Below are 13,978 nucleotides of genomic sequence, written 5' to 3' on the forward strand. Positions count from 1 at the left end.
CCCCTTGCGGCTGCTGTGTTTTCCAAACATCTCACTCCTTTCATCGTTTCTAAGCCCCTCAGTTTGTTCCTGTGCTGCCTGAGCAAACGCAACCATCACTCTGTGGGACTTGTGCAGCGCACGCTCTCCTCCGTGGGCAACCGTTGGATTTTTTATATATGGTTTAGCTACATGATCCTCTCAGTAGAATATGAACCCTAGGAAAAGATTCCCTAGGAAAAGAGTCCCTAGGAAAATAAATATTTTTGCCTCGTGCCATCAGCCCTGAATAAATAAGTACTTTAAGTGCTTTTAAGTACTGAAGGTCATATTTCAAAAGCACCTGTAGCACCTGCAACATAAAGTCTTACTTGGCAGAAATATCTGAAGATAAAAAAAAATTTAAATAAAGTCACAACATTTTTTAGGAACTGCAGACATCTAAGTGTAAGAGAACTTTAACGCAAATGGTTTTGCAGGTCATAATACTTGAAGAGCCTCACTGCTGTTTAATGCAACCACAGCACAATTTAAGGCTTATTCCATTAAAAAAAAAAAAAAAAAAAAAAAAAAAAAAAAAAAGAGAGAGAGAGAGAGAGAGACCATTGTTCGTTTTTATTTCAGTCATTCTGCATTCTTCTCTTGTCCTTTCTGCTTGGCTATGCTCCTGTAAAGTATTTAAGAAGCATGAAATTGCTAAGAAATGATACTGACACAGCTGTAATATAATGGGCCCACATAGAAATGCACAAACTGGGTTGTGCAATGGACCCTGTGAAGAATCTTTATCTGTAGAATTTGACCAAGTAAAAGATTCAGTTTCAGCCCTGACCAGGTCCAGCACGGACTGGACAAATCAAAGATAAGGTTGTCTGTTCCTCATACTAACCTTGCTTGCACAGCAGCTCAACTCATTCTGTCCTTCCCAGGACTTCATTTCTCCTGACTTTTCTGCAGGACTAAGAGAAATCTAACACAAAAGGAAGATGCTTTTTAATTTGAGGAACTTCTTCAGTGTTTCAATTTTATCAAAGAGCAGCAAGCATCTGGTGCGACATTTTTGGTAAGCTTATCCTGGAGATTTCTGGCAATCACTGACATTGAAACAGGAATTTGGAGATGAAAGCAATTGAATTCTGTAAATAGGTAAATGTTTTGGATAACAAGGCTTCTGCTAGGGTGTTTGCCTTCTGAGGCAGCAAGCTCTGAGTCCCTGTGAGAGCAAAGGATTTTTCTTTTAATGTTTGTGAATTCTTTCCATCCGGTTTAGCGGCACATGGGGAAAAACGTGCTGTTTTCTTCTTGAGTTCAGTACACACTGCAGGTACTTGTAAACAATAAATAAATATCTGAATAAGGTAAAGGAAATTCTGAAGCGTTCGGACAAATATTTGAGTATGGGGGAGAGAATTCCCTTCTTGAAGCTGAAAGGTGAATCTCAGCTTCAGCATTCATTTATTTGCATATGTGCATGAGGCAGGTGGGAAGAGCAGTATGTGATGTGAAGTCCAAAATCAAACTTCTAGACCTGAAAACCTGACTTTGGATTCTTTCTTCGGTGGCATAGATTTTGCCATTCCGTGTGACTTCACAAAAACATCTATCACAATGTTTCAGTGAGCCATTTCTAATGGTTGTCACACCTCAAGAGTCAAGATGAAATTAAAGACTTGAAGTTTAATTCTACACTTAAATCAACTGGAAAACAAATATTTTCCAAGTTATGTGATTCAGTTACTATGGTTTTAAAGTAGTTCTGAAGCCTGAGTGATATTTTCTTTATATAGATTTTGAGTTTCCACTACTGGCAATTGGTGGAAACTTTCTCTGATTAGCAGAGATGACAGAAAAACAATTGTGGAAAACAACTTCTAATTTATTAGACTTTCCATCTAATAATTGGATCTTATTTTAGAGTTCCGTTTTTATGTTTTATATCGTATTGCTAACATAAGCTATCATCACTGGCTGTGAACAAGTTAACGTTGATACCCACGATAACCCAAGATGTAGCAATCTGTGCTAAAGATCCTGAGCAGTTGCTGTCCCAGCTCCGAAGAAAATAAGCCAACTGTTTGACTTGCTATTCTGCCTGTTACATTTTAACTTTGGTATGTTATCTTGTGCCCCTTCTCTGGAATTTATTTGACCACTCATGTCTGTGTTTCAGACGATGGGGACAATAGGGAGAACACATTTCTGAAGGTCATAGCAGTAAAACAGAATCATCATCACGGGAACAGAGAAATGTTGGCAGGAAAGGATTTCTATCACAACTTGCTCATTGTAGTATGACAACAGCAGATCAGGCCAGTTACAGATTAGCTTACCATGAAAATATCTAGGAATGGTGATTCCAAATTCTGAGTAACTGATTTTAGTGCTATTTTATATATCGGTGTAGAAGTTTCAGAGATGGATGCTTCTCAGTACACCTCTCAGTAAGGCTAAATAGTAAAACAAGAGGTCACAAACAGGAGTTTCTCTTTGGGAGGTTTAGAGCAGACAATCTTTTCAGCTGCCTTCAAGTAATCATAGGCCGTAATTAGAAATTCAAAGAGCAGCTGAGGACTAGAAACAGTTCAACGAAGGACAGCAGAGTGACCAAGAAGCAAGCAATTGCATAGACAAGAACAGTACAGGTGAGCATTTTTTGTTCCCCAAAATTAGACTAAGCATGCCAGTGTTCTGGGGGTGAAAAATGAGAACATAAAATTAGGAAATTGCATTTTCTTCAGAATTCAGAACACTGAAAATAGAGCAAATCTCTTGTAAGTCTGAGTTTTCCAGGCTTGATGTCATTGGTTTGTGTTGGTAGGCTGTTTTTCATTCTAGAGTGGAAGCTGCCTCACACATGTGAATGACCAAACTTTCTACAAATGCCAGGTATATCCCACTCTGTGGGTACTGGATATAGAAGTGCATGGAATCATTTTCATGGCCTTGTATTTTGTTATCACTTCGCTTTCTGGAATGGGCATATGGGTGCTTTCTAACTTTTCTAGGTTGCTTACCTGTGTTTGAAGACAGAAACAGTTACAGCAAAACATGTAACGTTACCTCATTAAAGGTCATGATGGTGTCAAACTTAGTTTTTATGGCTTGGAAATGTACATTATTACTTTAAGTAATGTAAATGCACTTTATTACTTTGACCAATATTTATTACTGAAGTCATATATACAATTTAGATTGTATTTTACCTATGAATCCAGTTTCAGGGATGACATGTAAGAAAATACATACACAGAATTACTGTAAACTTTGACAGCAAGAAATCCATTCCTTTGTCTGCTTAGTGCTTCAGACAGGTCCAGCCCTCCAGCAGTCTGGGGCTGTGCAGAGGCCGGATTCTGATCACACGCTTTGATGGGAATCTTTGTAGTGCCCTGTGCGTAGCTTAGTGGTGAATCCTGTGGTATTCCGTAAAACCTCTGGAGCTCATTGCTCTCTTATATGACAGCAGGTACTGACTTCCAGGAGTGTTAACATCCATGGCATCTGCATTGCATGTTCTGCTTCTTCAAACCTTCTCCATATTTCTGCAGTTAAACATCATTATTTTCATCACTACCAAAAAGAAGCCTTCATAATAGGGCTGGTAAAATGCATGGCTACAGCACTTTTAAGATGTCTAAATGGAAAATACACAGCATTTAAATATTTCAAAATAAAGGAAAAATTCTGCAATTTGTTTTAAAAAATCATGCAATTTGTGCTGGGATATCAAATGGACAGTGATAATGTGCACTATTACTTTTAGAGCTGTGGTCTTCTACATTCAATTTCAGTCTGAGTTTATTCAACCAAATTAAGAGGAAAAAAGAGTCCCCCCCGGCAGGTTTAACTAATGAAATGCTAAAATCTCTAGAAGCCACTATAGGCCTTATGTACTTGCCACCCAGGCTTTGATCCATCAGAATTGACTTGAAACATGAACAGAAACTCTCTCTTAACAGTGACAGAGAAGGGACTGAACTGTCACTTGCCATTACCAGACTTAAGCCTGCAGAAATCCTGGCTTGGTCTCCACTGTTTCCTTACGACATGTCATCTAAGCTCACGGAATCTGTGGGATTATCAGCATTCAGTTTCACTTGATTCTAAAACCAGCTTCTCACATTGAGAAGTCTGGCTGGGTGCTCTGCGCACATGGAGTAAAAGCGCTGCTTGCACCCCGACTGCTTTCTGTGTGACAGGAAAAGGGCCAGGGCATGTGGCTCTCCTGCTATTTTTAAATGTGGCTACCTCATTCCCCAGTACAAGGCAGAACCAAGAGATTTCACACACAGAAATGCCGTCTTTTATGAGCATGAGGGTGGCATGTGCCAAGTGTGCTATCTATCCCCAAAGTGTGCAAGGGAAGGAGCAGCACCAAGATCAGTTGCCCATGTGCCCTGAAGGAAAGACATGCAGTCTAGTCTTAAGTCATTTCACAAAGCCCTGAATGGTTTATGCATTTAGGTTTGTTTGAATAGGCGGCACAGTCAAGTCATACACATATCGCAGGGCCAAAAAATTACATCTGATGCACAGATTATAATACAGTTTGAAAAGCTGTTACTGTGGCAATCAACAGAGTGAACTGCCTCCACAGGACAGTAGAAGTTATTAAAATTAAATAACACAGGCCATCAGGTCTGTCCAGCTGGGGGGGAATGAGGGGTTTGCAGCAAGACAAATTTCAGCTACTTGCTCTTTTGCAAGAGCAGGATTTTTTGCCAAATGACAAAAAAAAAAAGCGTGCTTTGGTTGCTCTTTTGATGCAGGTATGGACAACCAGCACTAATGAATGTTCATCTGAAAGGCCGTGACCTCCTCACTCTACAGAATTACACAGCAGATGAACTCAAGTATTTGCTCTGGATGGCCTCAGATTTGAAACAAAGAATAAAACACAATGGAGAGGTAAAATGCTTTAGCTCTCATTTAGGTCACAGAGAAGACAAAAATAAAGGCTCTTATGAAAGAGACTGGGAATCAAACATTTAGCTGGCTTGCTCACAACATCAGCACTTAACACCTTAAATACTGTAAATGAGGTACCACAAATCAAAGCAGCTTCCTGCAAAATGTTCAAAGATGTTCTTCACATACTTCAGTGGATTTTGCTAGTGGAAAGGTTCCTTGGCTTTGTACAGCTAGCTGTTACTGGCTAACCCCATTCATCTACACACGCTGTACATGCAGCACTGAGTGGGGTAGGAACTGAAAGACAATTCCTTGAAATTAATCTAAGAGTTTTCCTTAATGCTAGCTCAAATCAAGCCTCCAAGTACAATCACCTTTTGTCCCAAATTAGCTCTTTCTTTCTAACCTTCCTCATTGCTGATAACATATTTGAAGGACAAAAGTACAGAACTATGGTAAAGAAAATTATCATTATACTGATGGATTAAAAAGTGAAAGAATTTCACTTTTCACAAAGGAAGTATGTAATGGTTATAAAACTGAACTGCCTTCTATTCCTGTTTTCCAGTATTTGCCTTTGATGCAAGGAAAATCTTTGGCCATGATTTTTGAGAAGAGAAGCACAAGAACAAGATTATCTACAGAAACAGGTAGGTCAAATCAACGATCAGATTTATTTGAAACTCTGTGCTGTGAATATGTATGTACTGAAAAAGACTACATGATGTTGTATTTAGGAGCTTCTACTCAGAAGTTGGAAAGTTGGAAAGCATAAATTGGAAAAGAATGGTAGCTAATTGTGTTTCACCTTGCCTATTAATATTACAGACACATCCCTTTGATCACTGAAATTCCCCAAGTTCATTCCAAAATGAGAAAGATTAGAAATAAAATAAAAGGCCTAAGTAAGTGTTTCTGATGTGAGCTTCCAGTCATATTAGCAGGATGCACACTTTCCTAACACACATTTTAGTAAGCATCTCAAATTTAATCCTAAGCAAGCTCTAATAAATATCTTTCTAATGTATTATGCATTACCGTTGTCACATTCCAGAGTATGTGTTTAGACTGGGAATCACAGTAATGCCTCGATGTAGATTAGGGAAAAAAGAAACTTAACATGATTACCTACAGGAGAAGATAACTTGATGGAGACTCCTGGGTATTAGCCTAATAAGATCAGGCCCTAGAACATTCTTCTTTCAGGATACAGTCCTGCAAACACTGAAACACATCTTTATTGACAAAGTAGTGGCTCTGAAGTCAGTGGGACCACTGAAATAAATAATCCATGTGTTTGTGTTAGCAATATTGTCTCTGTATTTTGTCGCTGTCCATTCTAACTTCACGCCTCAGGATTCGGTACAGGCTGGTGTCTGGTTTTGGGTACATTTTTACTCATTGGGGAAGGAGAACCTTGCCCTTCTCATGTTTAGATTGACCCAATATTCCTTAGACTGACTGCTTGCTAGTGAAGGGACAGGAAATACATTGACTATTCACGTTTTTCTATAAAATTGAGTGCCGGAACATAAAAGTAATGGGCGGAAGATGCAAGTAGATCATGGGCAACAAATTCTGAGTTTGCTGTCATGTCCTCTGGCACAGGGTTTTGTTTGCTGATCCTGCACTTGTTCTCCTCAGATAAGCAGGACTTAGGTATGCGTTTTTATCTGGATTTCTCTCCCTGTGAAACCAGCCCACCTTTGAACTCTGGAGTTCTTAGGCCACTTTGTAACTGCCTGCCATCCTGGTACATGGGCAGGGAATCATGAATTCTCTGAACCTGTTTATCCTTCTTGCTTATATATTCTGACAGAAGCATTATTTTGGCCCTGACTTTTCAAGGCTTATGGAAAAGAGCAGCTAAGGAAAGTTCAAATGAATTAGCTTAAGGCTGGGAGTTAATGCACATAAATTCATCTTAGGATTAAGCTCCAGTGAAAAAAAAAAGACCATTTATTTTTGAGTAAGAGCTTCCCACAAGGGACTTTAATACAGTTTAACGTATATGAATTAACTTCACACCTTGGGTTAATTGGTCTTAAGTCCTTAAGCCTAAAACTTTTATTCAAGGGCAGATTCTTTTTTTTTTTTTTTCAGGCGGGGGAAATTCTATACATTTCAGCTGCTTTTTGATTTACGTAAGTTCTCCCTTGGAATTTCTAATTTAAAGCAAATGTGGGGTCACACATGTTCCTTTTAGCTAAATGAAGTAATTTCACACCAGTTTTCTAATGTCCAGTGAAGAATGAAATGTTTATTTATAAAATACACAAATCGTCTCAAATTGCATTTCCCAAGAGCTGTACTTTCAAGATCTTGGAAAAGGTCATTTTTGGGACAAAACTCTGGTGATCAGATTGATATGAATAAACTTTGCAACGCTCAGAAAATTTAAGATGAAAATCAATGTATTTCATTAAAAAGAAGTAGTGTTTAGGAAAGCATTGGTTACAAAATCTACTCTTTGCAGTGTCTAGTAAATTATTGCTGTATATTAACATTGTGAAGGCCTTTTTGAAAGTCCTGTTGTCCCTACACCTCTAAACTCCACACTTGAAATGAATAAACATTAATTTGCAATGCACTGTAAAGAAGAGTTGGCATTTTGTGTCTCTAAATTACGTTATTCCAATGGTATTGGAACTGTATGGAATAATATTCTGATCCTTGTCGTATAATTCCTCAATTCCTTACTCTTTTGAACAAATATAATCTCGTCCTAATTAATATTTCCAAAATTCATATTATTTTTACATTTTTTTAAGACTACTAATTGTTTTTCAAGTTTAATGAAAAACTACAAATAGTTTTCATAGCATATTGGCAAAATAAATCCATTTTCGCTGAGCCTGATAAATTTATTACTATCACTGACTATTATATTAGAAAATGTGCCACTGGTGCTATTAAATTGGAAAATATGTCATCTGTTTGCAATCAGAATCCCAAACCCATTCTATATAAAATCTTGCGTAACTTTTTAGAACAAAGATATTCCACATGGTCATATATATTACTTATAAAATAAACATCCTCAGGCATGGTATAAACGTGAATACCCTGTTTGTGTTATAGCTTTTGTGTAAAATATGCTGGTTGTCACTGATACTCTTGAAATACATAGTTGCAGTTGCTTTTCAGTGAGGAAATTAGAAATAAATCCAACCATTTCACAGATGCTGAATGCAGAAAATATGTCACAAATGGAGAGGAAATAACATAGGCAGGAAATAAATAATATAATAGCTCTGTATACCTTCTTTCATTATGTGTTGGAGACCCGGCTTCTGATGCCTTTATAGAGACGTACTTCCACGGGCTTTAGTGGTTTTACTCCCAGGCCACAGTGGCGTGAGGGGAAAATTAAGCCCATGTCTGAAGTTGCATCACTTCACATATTCCAATGTACTTGACAGGGAAGGAAGAGTATGTTATTTAGTTAGAATGGTGAGTATTATGTAGCTTGGCTACATTACAAAGGGGGCAAGAGGTCTCTGTTATCTCACTAGCTGCTTAGACTGATACTTTAAAAAATATTATTAGGGTTTGGTCTTCTGCTTGAGAACTGTTCCTGTAATTGCTGTTTAAAGGGTTCATACTTATCAGTCTAGGCATATAGAAACTTGTAGATTATAGGTCTTGGTGGGCAGTGAGTAAAACTAAACTGGCAAATCCAAATCTAGATGTCTTGCAATGTTAAAAAAAAAAAAAAAAGAGTTGCTTTCTCTGCAACTATATTCAAAAATACAATACAAAGCTCCTGTGTCTCCAGATGGAAAATTTTGGATGGAAATACGTTCTCGAACCCTGCACAGATGGCTGGTTCATGAGAAGAAAGTCCAGCACCATAGGACTCTGCTGTGTACATGAGCTCCAGGTGGGAGCTCTGACTGGGTTACCTGATGTCTGACAATTCTAGGTAAATGGTCTGATTCCTGTTTTCCGTTAATAGAAAAGCAGGACATGTCCATGGGAGCCTAGGATATGAAGAACTGACTGAAGTGTATTCATTTAGAAGCCTGAAGTGCAGAACTGTTGTATTCTGTGGAACATGCAGATATAAATCACTGATATAATCATATATGTGACTTTGAAAAATAACTGCAGAAAAGCTGGGAAGCTACTATGGATGACTTCTCATCCTTGAAGTCTTGACTTAAAAACCTGTCTTGAATAGATGGTCAGTAATGCCCAGGCTACGGCTCACATGCACATTCTCACAAACACCGTGTTCGTGTCTGTGCTGCGGAGAGTTGGTCAAAGTGTCTGGGGAAACCTAAAAAAACCCTACTGCCTTAATGCAAAAGGCTTCTGCAAAGACATGAAAGGAAGGCAGTGCAACCAGCAAATTTATGCTTTTATAAGGATAAATAATACTAACAAACTTAGTAATATTTCACTCTTTAAAACTTGCTGAGTCTGCCTCTAATTATCGTGAATTGGGGAAACCCCAAAGTAAATGACGGCCAAGTGAAAATCAGGCCCACTGAATAACATGAACCTGCTCCAGCTCCATGGGGAGGGACTGGCCCTTTAGAAGGGGTCTGGTGCAGTGTTCCTGGAGCAGTCAAAAGACAGTGACTTGCTCATGTTGTTTTTATCCATTTGGTTTTAAAGCCCAGTCTTAACCTGTCGGGTCTGTAGTGTCTGTTGGTCCTGCCGTGCGTGGGAGGCCTCTCACGGGGGCTGCCCTGTGGCTGTGCCGGGCAGGAAGAAAGAGCCTTAGGAAGGGTGGGATCAGCCCTGGCCTGGGGCCTCGGTGGGTTCTTCTCTGGGAAGTTTCGCTGTGCGTTCCTGGTCCGTGGTTTTTGAACAGTTTTAGCTGTGGTACCCACTTCACCCCGTGCTGGAGTGGCAGTCGTAGCCATGTTTGCAGTGCCACCTCATGGCTAGCTCCAGCTCAAGCAGCTGTCATCTTTTCTGTGTGCTTTACTTGGTGTGGGTAAGGGCACAGAATTTGTTAGCACCTCCACGGGATCGTGCTTTGCTAAAGAGGGACCTCCACTCTGCTGGGCTGTATGCAGCTTTTCTCTTCATGGCAATAAAAATAATGTAGATTTCCTTTAAGATTTTTGTAATTGCTGCTATAGATGCTGACTCCTTCGCATGTTGTTGCTTTGACAAGATCGATCCGTCCACATCAGGATTCTCTACATTTTTCCTCCATGATGGAAATTACAGATAGGGAGAGACTTTCCTGACCATTTATCTGCTAGAAAGATATTGTTTTCATGTCAAAAATTTTAACCAATGCACAGAAAGTGCCCTAGGGAGCTACCTAAAGCCCAGTCCAAATCCTCTGCTTTGCACTTCCCCCGATTTCAAGACTTTTTGTTCTGTGCAACACCTCTGCTAACCTGTTTGTGTCAGTTCCTAAGTCAAAACCCTTGGGGCCATCATGCTGCAGTCTCAGGGAAGGGAAGCAAAAGCACAGAGACTCGAAGCTGTTTTTCTCCCTGTTTGGGTCAGTTGGTTGCTTATAGCAATTTTTTGGTGGTGTTGTGATGGAAACGAGGCAGGACAGAACCTGAGATTGGCCGTTAGGGAGATCTTTACCTTTGTCCAAATGAATATCCAGGCTTCTTCTAAGTTCCCAGAAGTGTGTTATATTCTTAAGCAGTGCTTAGGTCTTGTTTTCTTGTGGAGGAATGGATTTCATTCTTTGGGCCTCATCCAGTTCCTTGGTTTAGTTTGTAAATTCCTTCCTATTGTAAGAGAAGGGAATGCAGTCATCACTTGTGATCTTTCCTTCTCTTACCACGCTGTAATTTTTAAGGCACTTTATTGACCAAGCTCTTTTTGGTATAGGACATGAGGGGGCCTATGGTTTTCGAGGTGAATGAATATTTTTGCAGGTCTTCCCGTAGCTTCTTGTGATGGTGTGGAACTAGACTTGTCAACTCAGAAGGACCTTCCTGGTTCTGTGATGCTGAGTGCCTTGAAGCTGATACTGTAGAAATTCAGTGTGATGAATGGATTATCTAGCTCTGAACTGGAACCACAGTAATGCCTTTGATAAGGTGTTGGCTTGCAGCCTGAACGAGTGCTCCTCTGAAAAGAGATCAGAACTGATGGCCAGGGATTCTAGCAAGGTATCATACCTGGCTGTTTTTGTTCTAGATTGCCTTTATTTGTGTTTTGTGAAGTCTGACTTCCAGGGTTTGAAACATTTGCATGCTCTGCTGAGCTTTACTTTTAATGATGGAAATATCTTTTATGTGAGAGAGATATTGAAGCTTAGTTGTAAGTATGTTGTTCTGGTGTTTAACTTCTCTTTTATTTGTCTTCATTGCAGGATTTGCTCTCCTAGGAGGACATCCTTGCTTCCTTACAACACAAGATATACATCTGGGCACTAATGAGAGTCTCACAGATACAGCAAGGTTGGTAAGATGTCATTTGCCTGATTGATAGATGTAAAAGCAAGCATTCTATCAGGCTGAAATGGTTCTTGTATAATTTTATAAGATAATACTTTCTTTCCACAAAATTTCAGGAGGCCTTCCACATTTCTTAAATATTTGCCGGTCAGCTCACAGAATCTGTAGTTCAAAACTTTGTCATTCTATTCATTCTAGCTCTCCAAAACATCTCACCATAGGAGATGTATTTATCAAATCTGGATTTATGGAGTGTCAGTGAGGATAAAAACTCACAGGAACAGAAATGCTTTACAAATTTCAGTTATATAGCTCCAGTAGTGATAGCACATAAAAAAGATTAGAACATTCTAATCTTGTTCTGTTCTGCTACTTCTGGTGGAGCTAAAAGTACAGCTGATTGGAGATCAAAACGAGGGGCTTTATTCATCCCAGACATGCCAGCTGCTGGAGAGCCACTGTATAGGGTGGCACTGAAAGCCAGTGTGGTCTCTTTCTTTCATCAGCATAAAACTGGGCCAAAAATTTGCAGCAGGTTCCCGATTCCTTGTGCCCTCCTCCACTGCTGGACTGGCAGGACTGCTACGCTAACTTTTCCTTCTCTTACCAGCACCGGAAAACCTTGTTCATGCCCAGCCCCCTGGACATGCAGGGATGGGTAGCTAGCACCCTATTCCCATTGCTATAGCATACTTGCTACAGCTCTATTGGCATGAGTGATGATGGATTTTTCAAGTCAAATACATAGCTTACTGTGTTAATTTAGAGGTAAATGCCAAACATCAATCGAAATGAGTATTAGTCTCCAAGTGTCTTCCTGTGGTGCAGAGAGCCACAGTGAGGAGATGGGAACTGCGTGATGGGCAGCAGTACTCATGTGCCAGGGTGGAAAGGTTCAGATCCGGATTTGCACCAGCCAAAAGGAGCTGAAATTCAGAAGGGACTGGGCACATCAGGGCAGTGGGAAATGACGTAGAAATACAGTGTCCCAGTTGGGAAAGAGTTACTTGAAGTTCCAAAACAGAATGATGTAGGATTGCAGAGCAGTCAAAGGTGAGTGGTGAAGCTAAAGAAAGGAGGGATTTACCAGAGGCAACATGAAATTTCCCTGTGGCATTTGTGCATGTGAAGGGAAAAACACATGGTGAGAGACTGCAGGGCAATGTGTTGGGGCACCAGGAGGCCAGGGGCTCCTTGCAGGGCAGGGCCTGCCCCATCTCACAGCCCTGCAAAGGAGTAGAGCAGTGCGGGGCAGCCCCAGCCACTGGCACTGGGCACTGCCAAAGGGACTGAGGCTGCTCCGGGGGCATCACCCGTGGTTTGGGATTGAGATAGGCACAGAAGCAGGTACAATGCAGTAGGACCTGTAGCAAAAGGAGAAGCAAGCAAATCCTCAGAGGAGTCCTCCATTCTCTGGAGAAAATCCTACACCACCAGCCTCCCTTTCCAGCTTCCATCCCCTCTTGTTCTTCCTTATTGATGACCCAAACCTGGGGATTTTACATCTCTGCTACAGTGGTGTGAGTGCTGTCGGTTTTCCCAAGATTTTATAGAGCCCCCCACACTCTGCTCCACTCCTGCTCTCATTAGCAGTATTACTATTGACTTTACATAATTAAGACTGAGCTGTTTACTCAAAAGAACATCTAAGTATTTATTCCTTGGCATTTCCTGTGAATGAAGGATGATATGCCAACTTTATTCAATTAATATGAGAATAAAAATAATTTTAAAAAAAGAATGTATAGACCCAGAGGGTATTTCGATTATTTACAGCTTTGTGTCAGGGGCTCTAGAGGCTTTTGAAGTATTTAAGATTGAGACTTACAGCAAAGGGGACACAAGATTGTAAAGGTCCCAGATTTATATTATAATTGGTGCAGGTAAGTGTTGAAAGCATTTCTGTTGTGAATGTATTTTGAATGACTTATTACTTGGCCATAATACAGTTCTTCGTGCTTCACAAAACATTTATATTTGCACTGACACAAGAGCAAAACTTACCTCCCATTAAGGAGCTCTAAGCCTTTCAGTGCTGTTCAGCATGTCTGGTATATTACATGAAATGAAAAATGAGGAAAGCAGTTCATTTGTGCGCCACTATACTCAGTGACTTTTAACAGTTCACTGAGATTACTGTGGGACAACTCGTCTATGGGGAATGGCTTTTATAATTTTTAAGCTTTTTCACCATTTACTGAGAACAAGTCTGCACAAAGTCCCCATAAGAGTATCTATAGCAATAAAATAAGTAGTCTTGTTAGAAAATTAAACCCCCGAGTTAATACTTTCTTTCAAGACAGAAAATAAGGTATCCAAATCTTGGAACAGTAACATTCTACCCTAAACATATGTGAATGTCCCCAAAGTAACAATGCTATGTTAAAATCCAGAGATCTGCAACAAAAAAGAATGTTTTTATTTGTGTTTAATCATGGAGTCCTTAGAGGATACGTCTGAGTAATATTTTCTAGCTTGGCACCATAGAAATTATTCTGCAATGCTAACTTATTTTGCCAAGATAAAAAATACAGAAATGCAGCTTTCCAATATATTCATATATTTCCAAGCTCTAAGATTGGGTAGCTAACAAGTTCAAAATCTTATGAAAAGAAAGAAAGAAAGAAAGAAAGAAAGAAAGAAAGAAAGAAAGAAAGAAAGAAAGAAAGAAAGAAAGAAAGAAAGAAAGAAAGAAAGAAAGA

General features: G+C 39.7%; 1 protein-coding gene across 2 annotated transcripts in view; it reads left to right on the forward strand.

The window, feature by feature from the left end:
* Window positions 1–944: 944 nt before the first annotated feature.
* The window catches only part of OTC (ornithine carbamoyltransferase), a 27,533-nt gene continuing 14,499 nt past the window's right edge, over window positions 945–13,978 (forward strand). The window contains exons 1-5 of one of the 2 annotated variants that reach the window (XM_026047302.1): window positions 966–1,045; window positions 1,779–1,848; window positions 4,744–4,887; window positions 5,459–5,540; window positions 11,192–11,279. In XM_026047302.1, the coding sequence (XP_025903087.1) occupies window positions 966–1,045; window positions 1,779–1,848; window positions 4,744–4,887; window positions 5,459–5,540; window positions 11,192–11,279 (464 nt within the window). Of the gene's footprint in view, window positions 1,046–1,778; window positions 1,849–4,743; window positions 4,888–5,458; window positions 5,541–11,191; window positions 11,280–13,978 lie in introns of both variants that reach the window. The other variant, XM_026047303.1, reaches the window with a different exon arrangement.

This window comes from Nothoprocta perdicaria, unplaced genomic scaffold, assembly GCF_003342845.1.
Source record: "Nothoprocta perdicaria isolate Ctin4 unplaced genomic scaffold, notPer1 scaffold_49, whole genome shotgun sequence".
NCBI classification, from domain to species: domain Eukaryota; kingdom Metazoa; phylum Chordata; class Aves; order Tinamiformes; family Tinamidae; genus Nothoprocta; species Nothoprocta perdicaria.